The sequence below is a fragment of the Gavialis gangeticus genome, unplaced genomic scaffold (assembly GCF_001723915.1).
Source record: "Gavialis gangeticus isolate Ggan-Ray unplaced genomic scaffold, GavGan_comp1, whole genome shotgun sequence".
In the NCBI taxonomy this organism is placed as follows: Eukaryota; Metazoa; Chordata; order Crocodylia; family Gavialidae; genus Gavialis; species Gavialis gangeticus.
In genome coordinates this window covers 147596904-147614405 of record NW_017728992.1, presented here as the reverse complement: position 1 = coordinate 147614405, position 17502 = coordinate 147596904, and the positions used below count along the sequence as shown (strand labels likewise).

Here is a 17502-nt window from a genome sequence, read left to right as displayed (position 1 = left end):
GGGGGGGGGGGGGGGGGGGGCCAGGCACGGCTGTGTGCCACCTGAGCCCCGGCGCCGGTGAAAGCCCAAGACAGGGCTGGCACAGGAATAGGCTCAGAGAGAGCCAAAGGCGCTGGTGAAAGCCCAAGACAGGGCTGGCGCAGGAATAGGCTCAGAGAGAGCCAAGGGCACTGGTGAAAGCCCAAGACAGGGCTGGGGCAGGAATAGGCTCTGCGGGGGCCAAAGGGCGGAAGAGAGCGGGAGCAGACTCCGAGGGGGCCAAGGGGCACGAGAGGCATGGGAGCAGGCTCCGAGAGAGCCAAGGGGCGCAAGGGCGCGGGAGCAGGCTCCGAGAGAGCCAAGGGGCGCAAGGGCACGGGAGCAGGCTCCGAGAGAGCCAAGGGGCAGGGGCCAGGCACAGCTGCGTGCCACCTGAGCCCCAGGTGCGGTTATTGGCACGAGACAGGCCCTGTGAGAGGCAAGAGGCGCAGAGACAGGCCCCAGTGAGGGGAAGAGCATGGAAAGCGTGTGGCATAGACCCAAGGGGGGGGCCAGTCTAAGATTGGAGACACGAAAACGTCCGGAAGAACTGTGAGGCTTGGGGCGTGCTAAAGGGGAGGTAGGAGGCACGCATAGCCCATGAGGCTGGGGTGCACCTGTTCACCCATAGAAACTAGGAGATCAAAGGCAGCCTCCCATCATAACTATAAGATCAAAGACGTGGTGGGCGAGAATTAGAGGGTGCTGGATCTCCTAATTGCCACGGCAAGGGGGCGCTAGTGGGATCACAGCTGCTCCTAGGCCCTAGCCCGTGACAACTGTGTCTACTGCATAGTATACTAATCTGCGCAGTAGAAGTGCCCGCACAGTCTTAAAATGATTGATAAGAAAATGGTAAAATTGAACTGAGCTTTTTTTTTCTTGTCAACTTCAGACCTAAAGGCTGCTTCTGTCTACTTTTTAACAACTGTTTCTTAAATCCTAAAATTAGGGACTGTATTTCTGCTGATAATTTTAGATGTCTGATATTTGTTGCTGCAGAGAAAATACAGACTGAAATTCAGAAAAGGCATATAACTTGGACTGTTCCTCTGCTCAGGGCAAAATTGAATCTATCACCTTAAGAACCTGAATTAACATCTCAAAGGTAAATGAAAGTGAAAGTAATATTATATGAACTTGTTTTCATTTTTTGTTGAGCCTCTGCACTTTGTTACTGACATAAGAACAAAAATTGCTTTATTTTGTCCATTATTGCTATTACTATTGATAATAATTATGATATTAACATTTTTAAGAAGTAATAGAATAGCTATGGATAGCATCAGAATTATTCAAAATATAGTACAGCACAAGCAGAATGAACAGAATTTAAACAGTCATGAGATGCTTCTCACATTATGAACATTTAAACCACCTTGAGAAGAAGTACTTGGTGTTTGAGCAATACAAGTTGAGCAATAGAAGTAGCTCACTCATGGAATTGCAACACTTTTACAAATTTAGGAAAGAATCACATTCTTAACCCCTCAGGTGATGCACTAGAACAGTGGTTCTCAACCTTTTTTGTACCAGGACCCATTTGTAAACATCAATACCCAGTCCCGACCCAATGCCCCTCACTCCTGACCTGCTGCCCCCTGCCCCCAGTGTGTGGGGTGGGAGAGGGGGTGTGGGGGATACAGGGGCCCCTGGCAGTCCCGTGCAGGCTGGCAGAATTCCAGCCTGCAAGGGAAAAGCTACAGGTTCCCACCTTTTTTTCTTTAAAGGAGAATCCATTTTTGAAGTTTGTTTGTGACCCGATTTTGGGGCGCTACGTATAGGATGAGAAATACTGCACTAGAACACTTTATAACAACAACCTGGTTGCTCTTTGGCACTGACTTCCGAGTAGAGAAAGAAAACAAACAGTAATGGAATAATTAGAAGGAAATAAGTGTGCATGAAAAGGCTTATAGCTAATAAATAATACAAACAAACCTTATTTGCCTTACTAATATGAGTAAACACATTAATTCCAGCGGGACTACTCTCATAAGTCAAATCCTTCTGCTCGCTTTACTCATCATAACCATGAAGAGTGATTTTTTTCGGGGGGGGGACGGTAATTCCATTTGTAGCATTTTGAGGACAATGGGCACATCTGCATGTGCACTGTTACTGCGCAGTAACCAAAAATTACTGCGCAGAATGGGTGTGTGTCTACATGTGCAGGTGTTACAGTGCAGTAACTTTGGCGACTTACACCAATTTGGTTGTAAATTTGCTACCTGCATCATACAGGTAGCAGACTTATGCCCAAGTAGTTACCACACAGTAAGGCACATGTAGACGCTTTACTGCACAGTAACCCTATTTGTGTGTCCTTTTGCAAGGGGACTGGACCTGGTGATCTACAAGGTCCCTTCCATCCCCTAACAATCTATGAATCTCTGACTGACTTGGGACTAACTTTTGTCCCAAATCAGTCCACACACAGCATTACTATGCTGTAATGCTTGCATGTGTAAAGACCAGCATAAAAGCTGCTTACTGCACAGTAAATTACAGTAAGATTTCCATGCCCAGCATGTATTAGAATAAATTTTAAAATATAGTACGGTTTAGTTTGGGGTGTCATTCTATATATAACCCTTACAAAAATAATCCCACTGATTTAATTATGGCTGCCTTTTCTACAAAAGGTCTTCTGGATTATTCTTTTTTAGATGTATAAGAATACATCATAAATGTCAGCTATTTTGCTGTATAATTAAGATTCTTTGTTAAGTGGCTTAACTAAGAGATGGACTGCTTTACACATGACCTAAGATCCATGTAATGTTACAGGAAAAAAACACATCTTATGTAAAGAAATCCATCCTGATAGCCATTGATTTACCAGTGGAATCATCTAATGTTGAGTGAGAATTCATGATTTTTTTTCTGACTGAAAATTTAGTTTCTGAAAAATCAAAAATGTCTTTAGAAAAAATCCTTTTGCCAAACTTTTGATTGGGAGGAGAGGGGAGTGATATTTCATTTCTGGTTGCTTCAATCTAAGTTCAATATTTCATTTTGTTGAATTGAATTGAGACATTGAATGAGTTTGATAAAAACATTAAACTGTATTTCCCCATCAGTATGTCGCCTTACAGGACTTACTGTTTGGGCTCCCTTTCTCTCCTAAGGTGTTCCCTGGAAGACTAAATCTCCCATAATGAAAGCTCTGAGTGTGTATTAGGGAAGTCAAAGGGCTCTGGGTTTATCACTGGCAGTGAAACCTGGTTAAGAAGCATAATGGAAAATTGAGAAATCTGGGTTCCATGCTCTTTGATGGAAATTATAATGGGAAAATACAGCTAAAGGTTGAAATAATTTTGAATGAAAAATGTCAAGACATTTAAAATACATGAAAAATTTCATTTTTAGACAAGTGTATGTTACATTGCTGCATCCAATTGTAAAATTTTAATTAGGGGTGCACCAATAAAGATTTTTTGGGCTGATACTGATGGCAAATTTTTAACAAGCCATATCGGCCAATACCGATCCAGTAGCCAATATGTAGCCAGGCAGCTTGGAGACCAGCATCCAGCTGGGAAGTCTGTTGTGGGGGGAGCAAACAGGTGTGTGGGGGGGCAGATCGAGGCCCTTGCAGTGAGAGAGGGTGTGGGGCTGGGGCAGGGGCAGTTTGCTTCTGGCAGGCCAGGCAGTAACATCACCTGGCTAAAAGGCTACATGCAACAATGTGGAGGTAAGGGCAGGAGCTGTAGGGGATGGTTTGGAGGCTTCTAGTCCTGGGCATGACCTAAAACTGCACCCTGCCGGGAGTGTGTGGCCTGGTGAGGCTCTCAGTGGCACGGGAGCTCCCAGGAAATGCCAAGCCAGTTATCACCCCATTGAAAGGTGGGTAAGGGCACCTTAACCCTAGCTCTCACCTTAGGGTGGGTCATTTGTCATCAGAGGTAGTTGGGGCCGGGCACGGCTGCAGCCACCTGAGCCCTGTGGGGTGCAACAGCCCGAGGAGTAAGAGTGGTGGGCCAGGCACGGCTGTGGCCACCTGAGCCCTATGAGGTATAGGACCCTGAAGCAAGGTAGTTGGGGCCAGGCACAGGTATGGCCACCTGAGCCCACCAGGGAAGGAAGCCCTGTAGCCCCGAGTGAAGAGGGTGGTGTGGAGCCCCAAGTGAAAGGAGTAGTATGTCTCCAGATGCCTGAGGTGGTAGTTTGGGCCAGAGGCTGAGTAAAGGGGCTCAGTCCAAGAGATAGGGGCGAGTCCTGACCCCGGTAAGTCCTCCACTGCTGTGAGGTCGAGTGTGGGTCAAAAGCAGCAAGACGTGTAGTTGAGCACAATGACCTGCTGCTCCGGGGGGAGAGGGTGAGAGTCCCCCTGAGACCCAGAACACCAGTTGTGGTATGAGTTAAGAATGCCCCAGTGAGGGGTGGCCCTAGAAAGGAGATAGAGAGGAGGGACGCCAGTATGGGAGAAGAACCAGAGGGCTGGGAGCCCAGTGTGTCAGAGTGTATGGTGTTGTCCCAGGAAGGGGCCAGGGCAAGCTTAGACCTGGTCAGGTAATTGGCTGGCCACTACCCCAGTGAGGGCCATGGGAGAGACCCAAAAGACAGTATGTCTGCCACCCAAGGTATGAACTAGGTAAAGCCTATGGCTTAAGGGTCCGCTCCAAGAGGGAGGAAGGCAGTATGAGTTGTTGATGCGTGAAAAAGACCCTGTGAGAGGGGGTGGAGTGTGTGAGGCCCTAGTGAGAGGAAGATGGTATGAATGCATGTGTGACTGAGGCCTGACAACAAAGCCTAAGCTTTGTCTGGCTGTAGGCCAGGAGCACTGTAACATCTGGATGCCATCTGCAAGGCTTAGGCTGCGGTCTAGGGGAGGAACAGAGCTGCAGACAGCAACCCCTGGCATCCAGGCAAGAATGGGCAGCCTCCCACCTTAATTAATATCGTAATTAATTAACAACAAGGCATGGCAGGAAAGACAGGTGGGGGGGGTGCCCAAAGGAAGGTGGGGAATCTAGCACTGTGGCTAGTCAGGGAGTCCCACCTTGCCACACCTGGTACAATTTCCTGTGAAACAGAAATTCAAAATTACACTCAACTCTAACTTCAACCATTAATTGTAATAGGAGCATGGTTAGGCTATCATTAAGTTTTTGGTTTTGGTTTTTGTCTTTTTTTATTTTTTAATAATAGCTTTAATATACTGTATAGCTGTCAATGAGTACCCTTGAAAATCAATTAACTTGAGAATTTTGGTATTCAGAACATAGATTCAGGGTGCAAAATGGGGTTTTTTAGTGGTGTGCTGATATATTGGTTGCATATTGGATTGGCACTGATAAAAGGGGAAATTCATTCCTGATTATTGGCTTTTTTTGGCCGTTGTAGCTGATAATGTTTATTGATATTTATGCCTTCTGGCCAGGACCCTGGACGCCCGGGTTCCCTCTCCCCTGTAGGGCTGGGGCCCTGGATGTCTGGGTTCCCTCAGAAAATGGCAGGTTTTCCCTTGTAAGTGGGAAGCATTCAAGCATCCAAGGGGTCCTGCTTGAGGCAGCTGGGAGTGAGATGCAGGGGACACTGCATGCATGTGCGTGGCTGTATGTATGCACATGGGCAAGATTATAGCTGGGCAGCATGGAGAGCAGCTCCCTGCAGGTAAGTCTATGGAGGGCAAGGGGTATAGGGGAGGGAAGGGGTGTGGGGGGGCTGATCAAGGCCCCCGTGGTGAGGGAGGGAGTGGGGCAGAGGCTGGGGTTAGGGGTGGTTGGTTAATAATCAACTATCAGTATCCAAGAAAATCTTTATCGGTACACCCCTAGGGTTTTTTTTGTTTGTTTTCCTCACTATTAGCAATGAATAATCAACTGCACACCATATTAATTCTCTGGTATTCTGGCAGTTACAGAAACATAGTCTTGGAACTATATTGGTTGCTTCAACTAATGGTTGAATTTGGCCCTAAAATGAATCACTTCATCAGATCTTAGTAGAGCATTTATCACTCAGAGGAAAACTGACTGTCAGGTAAAACAGTTTCACAAATTGGATAATTAAAAACAAAAGAAACAATTTAAGTAATTGAGCTAGAAAAACACAGTATTTTACACAAAGACTGCAACCTCTTACCTCAAGAATAGGACACATTATTTCTGCTGTTGTACCTCCTTGCTTTTCACAGAACTTAAAAAAAGCTTCCAGATAAGACTAAGCAAAGGAGAAAAGAAAAAATGGAACACTTTAAATAGCTGTACATTGAAGTGTCAGTAGAACAAAGCATATGATCATAGATTTAGTTTAAATACGTAAATGCAACCAGTGAAGTTTCTTGTACTACTCACAATCTTAATATTAGGCATGTGTGTAATTGTGGTTTGGGGTTTGAAAAATTAAAATGCAAATGCATCTCTAATTGTCAGGAGATTATTTCTTGGATTCCTCTCTGCAACTGAACTAGTTAGTCAAACCTCTAAATGTCTGAGAGATTTTTTTTAGGGTAGTGTTACAGGCCCCACTATATTTTGAGGGGTTTCTTCAATGTATTCTTGAATTTCTTTTACTGACATAGCATGTGTAGGTTACATATAAGTAGTGTTGAGCTGTATTGAGCCTTACTGTTATTACATCTGCAAGATGGGCCCCAATCCCCATGTGGTCAGGGAGACAGCTGCCCCTGCAGCCAGCATAGTTCTCACTACCTGATGGGGATTGAAACCAGCCTCCATGTACCCTGCACCCGGGAAGACTGGAGCCCCCGTGGCTGCTGCAGTGGGGCAGAGCAGGGCAGGAGAAGCCATGCACTGGGCTGCTTCTGTCAGGTGCAGTTTGCTCCCAGCAGGGCGCATGTGTAGACACATGCCCAGGAGCTCATTAATGAGCCTGAATTTTCTGTGCAGAAAATTCAGGCACATTAATTGCACGTTTAGGCATGCCTACTGAAAATTAACTTCTGACATGGGTTTCTTTGCTCATCCAGTAGACCATGGTGGATGTGTTCTTAGTGAACCAGGCCCTCTAGGCAATGACAAGTTTGCTTTTAAACAGGAGAGACCTTAGAGGTGATGAATATCACCTAAGGATAGTTCTCATGGTGGAGAAATTAAATAAGAGAGTATCTTTCAGACATCTGGAAAGAAGAAAATATTCTTCTGGTCATAATTTGATGAGAAGAAGCTTTTAGTTTGGTAAACACACATACTGGGGTGGGGCAAGCTGGGGGCTGGGATATAGGGCAGGGACGTTATATGCATAATGCATGCTTTCCAAGAAGTCAGTGAATGATGTATGTAAATGGACAAGCAAGAAGCCATACTTAAGCCTTGCCATGAGGGCAAGTGTTAGTTTTTAGTTTGCTTAAGCATAGGGAAACACTAGACTCTGTCAGCCAAGAGGCTGATTATTCCGGCAGAAGACCCTGACAGAAAGGTCAGAAGCAGAAGCTGCTTTCTAATTTATTAAGATAGATAAAAATTTAATTCTTGGGTTTAAGATGCAGTGCGAATCAGATTATTGTTCTGATATTTTCTTTTGTTTGTTTATTCTCATATCTCTTCTCTGTATTTCATCTTATGGTTACTGATTTATTGTTTGCTATTATTTTTATAAACTTTTGATGATCATTTATAACACACTTATTGGCAGTGATAACTATGGCCTTAGAGCATTTGACCATATAGGCAGGTATCTTCTCTGGAAGTGGGGGGTCTAGCATTTCTGAGGGCTGTTACTAGCCAAGGGTCTTATTCTAGCTTGAAAACCCCCTGCTGCTAAGATCTAGTAAGACACAGGTGAGGTGGGTAAATCTGAGGTGCCACAGGTCAGGGAAGTGGCTCTTGGAGTACATCAGTCTATTCTTAGTGGTCAAGCAGCAGACAGTAGGCCTGTGCAAAGCAGCAAGTATTTGCTTCAGATTCAGCTGATTCAGAAGGACAGTGATGTGGTTCAGTGATTCAAATTACTGTCCCTGTTTAATTCGGCCAATTCAGAATTGGAGATTCGGCACCAATTTGGAGATTTGGCCACAGACTATACAGGCAGCAGTGCTCCAAGATGCAGGACACAGCTGCTTCCAGCTGGTTGGTAAGTCTGTTGTGGAGGGGGGAGGGAAGGGGTATGTTGGGGGGCAGATCAACACCCCCACAGTGAGGGAGGGATTGGGGTTGGGGCTGCGACAAGCTGCCCAGCGGGGGCCGGGAGGTACAGGATTTGGGTAGCGGGGCTCCCACCGTCGTGCACCGCTGGTCCGGGAGCTGCTGTTTTGGTGGCTACTCCAGCTGCTTTCGTCACTGGTCCGGGAGGGCATGGGAGCAGGCGTGTGCCCCAGGATCTGTGCAGGGCAGGCTGGGCCAGGCTGGGCTGGAGAGGCACGGGACGCTGCAGCTGCACTGCTTCAGACAAGTGGCACGCAGAGGTAGAAGCAGTTCCAGCCTCCCCACGCCTCCCAGACAAGCTACGGCTTCATCCCATTCTGCCCCAGCTGGGCGAGCAGTGGCAGGGCATGGGGGCAGGCACGTGCACCCAGATTGGGGCGAGACCGGCAGCAGGAGCTATGGGGAATTTTAGGCTGGCTGCAGCCCCCCCATAGCCCCTGCTCCACTGTGCTCTGTGGGGCAGGTGGAGACAGGGCTGTGCTCCAGGCGGCGGCTGGGGCTAGCCACCTGGAGCGCAATCCTGGCTCCACCTGTCCCACAGAGAGCAGTGGAGCAGGGGCTATGGCAGGGCTAGCCTCCCAGAGCACAGCCCAGCCCAATCCACCCTGTGCAGATCTGGGGGCACATGTCCCGTGCCCTCTCGGACCAGCGGTGAAAGCCACTGGAGGAGCCACTGGAAGAGCAGTTCCTGGAACGGTGGTGTGCGGCAGCATGCAGTGGCAGGTGCCCCCCTCCCTGAGGCCTGTGCCCCCCTGCCCTGGCTGGGCAGCTTGTTCCAGCCCTAGCCCCAGTCCCTCCCTCTCTGTGGGGTATTGATCTACCCTCCACCCACCACAACAGACTTACCAGCTGGAGGCAGTGTCATCTAGGACTGCTGCCTGTATAGTCTATGGTCAAATCTCTGAATCTCTCCAAATTGATTCAGAGGCTTCTGAATCAATTTAGACCTTTTAATGGGTCTCCCGATTTAATTCAGATTTGGAGATTTGGCTACCGAATTGGGCCAAATCTCCTCCAAATCAAAGCTTTGGCTACCAAAGCTTCACAGCCCTAGCAGACAGTAGGGAAGAGTTTGGGGCTAAGGGGCACCCCTGAAGGTGTGACAGCATGCTGGGAGTGTGTCTCAAGGGTGTACCTAGCCATATCCAGTGTCAGAGCATGTCACAATTAGTATTATCCTTTTATGTTATAGAAAGACATTTTCTACTGCATCACATGATCTTATCAAAATAAGCCATGATTAGCTATACAGTAAACATAAATGTAACAGCCCTTTTAAAGCTGTGCATGGGATTTCATGTTGGATCCAAAACAGTTCTGCCTAAAGTCAGGACTAAAATAATGATCAGATTTACACCTCCCCTGAGAACAATGAAGGAAAGAATTCTTATTACAGGTTATAATGGTCCCCATAACCACATGGAGGAATTAAGAGAGGGTTAAGAAAGAGTATTAACAAGCTTAAATGCTATGTATTTGCATTTAAAAGTGCAAATAATACTGCATTTGCTATATAAGTATTCTGTATATTGCTGTTGTTCACATTTTCATCAAATGAAAGACAAATATGTTATTTCTTCCCTAATTTCCTATTTTATGATCTTTAGCTTTAATTTTTTTTTCTCCTGTGTGACTTGGAAGAATTAAAAGAGTGGATTAAGACAGAGATTTAACAAACATAAATGCAACAAATTGCACTTGTAATTTTTTTGTACTTATTTGCACTTGTAAAAGCAAATACATAGCACTTTCAAACAAACAGAACAATCTAAAAAGTCTACTTTGGCTTTCTTAAGCTTAGCAATTCTGTGATTTTGATGGATGATTTAGTTATTTAATAAGCAAATGGATGTGGGCAGAGGCCTTACAGAAAAAGCATTTTCATTAATGAGATTTCAAATCAAAGTGTGGACATAGAACTTGGAATTTTAAATGTACCATTTTAAATGTAGAGTGCAGGAAACCTAGATTAAGTTCTGTCTCAGGAGTATGTCTCATTTCATTTCCCCATGCCTCAGTTTCCCCATCAGTAAAATGGGGACAACCCCAGTAAAATGGAGAGAATCTCCTCTGCAGTGTGCCTCAAGATCTACTGATACAAACGTGTAAGTATTAAATTACTTGCCTTGTACAGTTTGTTACGCATTATTTCAATGTTCATTTCATCCAGGTCATTCTCAGACAAGCAGTCTTGAAAGAAATCAGCTGAAAGTAGAATTTTTTAATTACAGAGTAAATTCATCTGCATATATGCAGGTATCTCTGGCTAGTAGTCATCTATTGATTTTGTAAGCAAGGACCTGGAGGTTTTATTGCACAAAAAAGACTAATGGACAAGATGCAAAGATAGACATTTTGAAATCCTTCTGGTTCTTGTTTTTTCTCTCTCTCTCTTTACACTAGGTCTCTAGTGGGAGGGAAATTAATCAAGCAGTTCAGTGGCAAATGTGCAAATCTCCAGAAAGCTTCAGATGGGAAATGACAATTACAATTTTAAGTGTTTTATTTACTTCCAAATAAATGGGTTGGGCTTAAGGGAGATTTGTAGTGAGCAATGGGAAGAAGAATCTGCAGAAATGCAGGTGTTACATTACACCCTGACGATGATACATGCTAAATCTGAGGACAGTTATGTGGTATTAAAGTTAGAATGTGCTCTAAGCAGCTGCACTTTAAGGCAACCATATCTGACCCGCACAGCTCTGACTAACTGCTAGAGGACGGCAAGCAGAGTTGTGGCTAGGTGCTAGGATGTCAATTCCTGTTCTGGGAAGGTTGTTGGGGGTTAGAGCAGGGGAGCTTCCTGCAGCTCTATGCTCTCATCCTCCCAAGCTCTTGGAGAATGGAGGATTCACTTCACTACAGGCTTCTGGTACTTGCCAGGCAGTGATCTAATATACAGCTTCAGAGCCAGAACGGAATTGGCAGTGACTCTGAGATGGTCTTTTGCAGGAGCAGTGAGGAATGGCAGGGTCATGCAGCCAAGCCTCAACTACATTTGCAGCTAGGCTGCATCCAGCCTAGTGTCTACAGCTCCAAACAGTACCTGCAGTGTAGACAAACCACGTAGGATCAAACAGAAGTAGATACAGTCCAGGGGCAACTCCAGCTCCTAGAATAGCTAACGCAGTCCCAGAACTCTTAGCCCAGTCTCTGCAGATTTGATTTCTCTGTGTGTGAGTGAGGGAGCCTATTCTGGACCAGCAAACCTTCACAGAACTGATGACCCCTGTTTAAGCATGCTCTTCACTGGTACAAAGCCCTACTGCTCACAGCACCACCAGACTCCTTAGCTTCCCCTCTCATTATGCCATGGCTCTCAGATAATGTCTCAGATGTAGCCATGGGAGACATAGAAGGACACAGAGTAAACAACTTATTGGTGGTGTTCAGAGGAGCATGAAGCTATAGTTGCCCGGAGGAGGGTTTGTATGGCAAAAGCATGGAACTTGCCTCTCTCCCTTCTGGCAGCTCTATGTTCTGGCTTCTCTTAGGAACACAGAGTCATGGCTGTCAGGAGGGGATTTATCACAGCAGAAGCATGAAGGGAGGGAGAAGCATACTCCAGCAGCTCTAAACCCTCTCCCAGTAGCTGCAGCTCTGTGCTGGTAGCCAGAGCATGTTGCTGCCAGAAGAGGAGAAAATGTGGTCCATGCTCTCACTGTGCAAGCTCCTCTTTTGATGTCTTACCCTACCAGCATGGAACCACAGCCTCTGGGAAGAGGTTTAATGCAGCAGGAGCATGAGGCCACAAGGATGCCACCACGATGTGCCTGCTGGTCCTCGGGGCTGTTGTATTGACAAGGGGTGCACTGTGGCAGCCCCTGCACTGGCAAGACCCTGCCTGCCCCCCAGACAATACCACCTTCTGGGCAGTAGAGTTTGGGAGGGTTTTCAGATAGTTCATGGAGTGGGAATCTGGAAGTGATGCATCCTGGGATGCTGGAGGACCCAAATTGCTCATTTTATTTCTGTGGAAGCTGACTGACTGCTGGGATCCAGATGACATTGGTACAACATAAGCACAACCCAGAGATACTTCTCACCCAAAGTGGCATAGTTTTGAGATGCTCAGAGAGCATCTAGCATAAGTTGTCTCTCTCTAACATGCAAGCACTCATACTTTAAGTGTCTTTAGCATATGTATGTGCTACTTGTAACGTGTAGCAATACTCTTACTCATACCTAAGTGCTGGGATGTTCTTCCCTTCCTGGTACATCCTCTATGTGTGTGTTGACTGTATAGTGGAAGAGCTAAAGGATAACAGAGGATACTCTAGCTTTCATCTTTCTCTAGTCCATTTTGCTCTACTTTTTTATTTTTATACAGGGAACAGCCACAGAGCTGGACTCAAAATAGTAGTGCAGGGGTTACACACCACATTCTTACTTTTGTGTAGCCATTAATTCTTCATCTTACTTTGCTTGTAAATTGTACTGACACCCCCAACCCTTCGTTTGCTTTGTCTTTAGATTACACATCCTTCACGGCAGAGATTGTCTCTTTCTGTTTGTAACATGTCCACTGGATACCTAACCCCAATTGCTATTATAACACTATTAATAACTGGTAGCTTTACTAGGGAGCCTTTGCACCTACAGAAATTTGGGCAGGTTTTTCTTATACATATTTCACTTAGATAAACACCTGTTAGCAAGTCTATAATAAAGTTTGAAAAAAGGACTCAACCATTATCGGTAATTTGATATTTCTGAAAAGTAGTAATAAAAATATCCATTTCCCTACAATATTTTGTTTGTGCTGACTACCCCAGGTATATAAAAGGTGCTTGTTTGAGTATAAAAGTATCTGAGCAACATATTTATTAACTGTTTATAAGTTAAATTTTAAAATTCTATAATATCTCGTGAAACAAATGATGTGTTATGAAGTGGGCTTATCAACAGCACAAGAGGAGGAACATCTGTAAACAAATGAGAAATCATCATTCATACCCAATGGTGTGTCAACCAGGATAGCATTGAAAAGCTCTGAAGGTGTTTGTGCAATGCTGACTGCTTCCATTTGCTCAAAACTGCCCAATGGATGGCACTTCGGAACAAGTTCAGCTATTGGACGTTGATGCAGTGTACCAGTTATCAAGAGAATCACATTGTCAATCATATAGCTGTACCTGAATTTGAAAAACAAAACAGGAAAAAGGCTTGTTTTTCTTTTAAGGAAGTTTGCTTTGAAAAAAGTGTAGAGACGACTATTTGTTAATTTAAAAAGAGATCTTTATGGTCATAAATCGCCATATACCTGCAACATTGCTAGCTGCTCAGACCCTTCCAGTAAATAAGGACTGCTAGATAGCAGCCTAGACAATATTAATTTTGAACCCTAAAGTTGCTTTGACTTACAAGTGTTTTTGAACTTCTAAAGAGAAGTGGGAGCCTGACCATGAGTAAAATAGTAAATTGTGTAGCTTTGGAGTCTGATTTTATTTTAAGGTCCGACCATAGATAGCACCAAAAGCACATTGTGTTGAGTTAGCAGCAGCATCTTCTCAAAATTAAAGCTTTTCTGGAATACTTCTCCCTCCCATAGAATACCTTTTGATAACTCAACAACTAATGTGCCTTTTTTTCAAGCTCTGGAACCATCCTTATAGTGAAGATTAATTTCTTGGTAACACAATTCCAGAATGATTGCACTGCACTATCAGGACTGTTAAACGCTACAGGCTGAATCCTGTTCAATGTATTAGGTGTCTAAGGCAATCTTAGTCCATACTGTGTGAATCCCTGAAAAAACATTATCTCAAAAGTCAGTGAGTCCCCCTTCCTACCACTTTTTGTGACTTAAGGCTAAGATAAAGGTGTGTTACAAAACACTAACTTGCATCCATAGATGCTTCTCAAGCAAATCCCAGGACGTCATTCTCCCCTTGTACTCAGCCTTGGTGAGGCCGCAGCTGGAGTACTGCATCCAGTTTTGGGCCCCACAATTCAAAAAGGATGTGGAGAAGCTTGAGACAGTCCAGAGAACAGCCACGCGCATGATCAGAGGTCAGGAAAACAGACCTTACGATGACCGGCTGAAAGCCATGGGGCTCTTTAGCCTGGAAAAGCGCAGGCTCAGGGGTGATCTGATGGCCACCTATAAGTTTATCAGGGGTGACCACCAGGATGTGGGGGAACATTTGTTCACCAGAGCGCCCCAAGGGATGACGAGGTTGAACGGTCATAAACTCCTGCAAGACCATTTCAGGCTGGACATAAGGAAGAATTTCTTTATTGTTCGAGCCCCCAAGGTCTGGAACAGCCTGCCATCTGAGGTGGTTCAAGCACCTACGTTGAACACCTTCAAGAGCAAATTGGATGCTTATCTTGCTGGGATCCTATGACCCCAGCTGACTTCCTGCCCTTCGGGTGGGGGGGTTGGACTGGATGATCTTCTGAGGTTCCTTCCAGCCCTAATGTCTATGAAATTTGTGAAAAGGAGATTATTGAATAGTGTTTTGGAAACTCAAGCAGGGTGGAATTGGATTAGCTCTAAGTATACAGAACTAGTGTATGTGATCAAACAGGAGGTCTTCAGGCCTTGTCCACCTGTCCCCTAAGTGTAGCAGGAAAGCTCCTCCAGAGATGCCCCAGGTGGTTGTTCTCAAATTTTCAGAGTCTGGCATATTTGAGAGCAGTCCTATAGCACACCCCTAGAACAGCTTCACTGCCACATTACCAGGTTTAATGTGTAAGCAGGAAAAGGTATGCAGGGCACAACTGTGACCATCCTTGATGGTTCTAGGGATGTGGTGTAGTCATACCCTGAGAGACTGCCAAATGTGAATGGGATAGATTTGATAGTGTTTACCTCTGATATTTATAATATAGATACTAATCTTCATTTTGCTTCACTCCTCCAGAATTCTACTACAGAAGCACATGGATGAATGGATTTTCTTATGCAAAATTTGAGAGGGTGCTAACAGGTCCTGCAGCTTTTATTCAATGATGTAAAAGGCATGTCATGTACCATAAAATAGTGTTATCCTGCAATACTGCAAAACATCTGTGTTTATTGGGAAGAGCCTGTTCATATGTGGGAGCATACATGTGGTAAAATTCTGTGAACCAGTAGTTGAATTTTGCACAACAATGTTATACATCTATTCTAGTGCAGTCTTCTAGTCATCATGATGCAATTTGTTAGTACAGACACAAAACTGACTCAGCTGTTACAAGAAAAAAAATTACTTGTGTGTCAAGTAAAACATTACTGCCTTCAAATAAGCCAGGAAGTAAAACCTTGCAAGGTTATTGTTGTTCCTGTCTGGAGTAAACAGGTAAACATCCCAACATAAAACAGGTCTCTGTTTTCTCATTAACATCTTGTTAAGATCACAGACTTGTGAGTTGTATCAAGACCTGATCATCCTATTCATTTAATATAACATAGAACACAGGGTTTTTAACCAAAGCTAATATTCCTGTCAGAGAAAATTGTCTTGCTTTTATGTGCAAATTGTATGTGAAAAATATGGCACCTCAATTCAAATTTAGACTGTCACCTTTAAATGAATTACAGAGCTTGTTATGTGTGTTCTTATTTAGAATTGCTATCCTGAACTATCGTGAACATCATGAAATTGTTTATTGTGCCAAAAAAGCCTTAAAGTATTAAAGAAAATCATAATTTTAGAATTTATAAATACCATCTCCCAATCTGATTCCCTCTCCACATTGAGAAGAAATCCCATTTTTGTAGTCCCTCACCATGCAATAAGAATAGCTTTTATTTAGGTTTCCAAACACTCAGCTTCGCTTTTATAATATTAGAGTCACAGAAATATCACTTTTCACCCAGTTGTATGTAAATTGCAAGAACAAGAAAGTGTCCTTTCTTAGCCTTGTAATATTTGGTTGGATATACGTTTATTTTTAATGTTCAAATGAGGTATAAGTTTAAATGAGGTATAAGTTTAAATGAGGAGGTAACTTTACTTACGTGATAAAGTTTAAAAATGTGGCAAGTGGCTCAAAAGCATGATTTCTAAAGTAATGAAATTCTGTGAGTAGTTTCTCTTTCAATTTGTCATCAATGGTGGAAACTGTGAGAGGGCCAGTTTCATTGGCTAAGAAGTTTCCATAATCTGTAGTTTGTAGATGTAACTTCAAGTCTACAAATAGATTCAAAAGAAACTATGAGTATAATTTGTCATTATGATAGAAATAGAACAAATTGGAATAATCTTACATTTTCTTTAAAACCCTATATTTGATTAGTAAGGGCTTAATCTTATTCCATTGAAGTCAAAGGAAGGCTAGCCATTGCCTTCTTTAGAGCAAACTGCACTTCCTTTTCAAACAAGATTTATTCTACACCTAGGGCTAGGGATGGGAGAGAAGTTTACAAGTAGTTTTTCCTCTCTCAAAGGCTACACTAGGGGAGGAGGTTTAATCACCAGAGAGTCGTACTAATAAGACTGTGGGAACAAATCTCCCAAATGCACTCCTTTGCCCTCCCCCCTCCTAAGTTTACCTTGTGTATTATTTTGGCTGCACTAGTTCTCAGAGAGCTTTCTGCAGTGGAATAATTGTTCTCTAATTAATTTTCTTTTGTCAGGATTTCCATGAATTATTTTATGGTGGTAGGATCTGGGATAAACCAAAATTGAATCTGGTTTATGACTTTCATGTGGCTTATTTAATCATCATATAGAAATATCATCATATAGCAAGGCATGTGAGGAGATAGGCAGCAGAGCTCAAATGTATAAATGTAATGGTATTGCTCAGATCAGATACTGGGATGTGGTTAAGCTATGTACAGTGTAGCAGAAGGGGGTTTGAAAGATCACTCTTATGCTCTCTTGACATTTGAGTTATCTGACCTTTAGACTGCTGTAACTAACTTCTTCTGTTAGCATCCCTCAAGGAACTGCCTCAGAAACTGGGCTCATTGTGAACATAGCAATATCATGTCCATGCTGTCTGCACTGTCTGGGGCAGAAAGTGGGGTGGTCAGCAACTCTGTGCCATCAGAAGAGTCCTCTACGCAGAGTCCCTTAGCCATTCTCCCAAGGCTGTATAACCATTTCACCCCCAGGGTAGAAGAAAGGATTTGAATCTATTCTTAATATTGAAAATTTTGCATCTCATTTTAAAAAACCACTACAAGGTTGCATTATTTATATATATAAATAGAATAGAATTTATATATATATCCAAAACCATTACCTTACAACAATGGTGTTAACATAATATAGGGTTATATATTATAACATATAATATAAAACTGCACTCTCTCTCTCTCATATATATATATATATGAGAGAGAGAGAGAGAGAGTGCAGTTTTATATTATATGTTATAATATATAACCCTATATTATGTTAACACCATTGTTGTAAGGTAATGGTTTTGGATA

The 17502-nt window shown here is 43.6% G+C and overlaps 1 protein-coding gene across 2 annotated transcripts in view; it reads right to left on the bottom strand.

Moving 5' to 3' along the window:
* ATP6V0D2 (ATPase H+ transporting V0 subunit d2) overlaps positions 1-17502 on the bottom strand; it is a 60201-nt gene that overhangs the window by 31046 nt on the left and 11653 nt on the right. For both annotated transcript variants that reach the window (XM_019527877.1, XM_019527876.1), the window contains exons 2-5: positions 16081-16252; positions 13086-13264; positions 10255-10334; positions 6109-6186 (exon numbers count right to left, since the gene is read on the bottom strand). In XM_019527877.1, coding sequence (XP_019383422.1) covers positions 6109-6186; positions 10255-10334; positions 13086-13264; positions 16081-16252 — 509 coding nt within the window. The remainder of the gene's footprint in view (positions 1-6108; positions 6187-10254; positions 10335-13085; positions 13265-16080; positions 16253-17502) is intronic.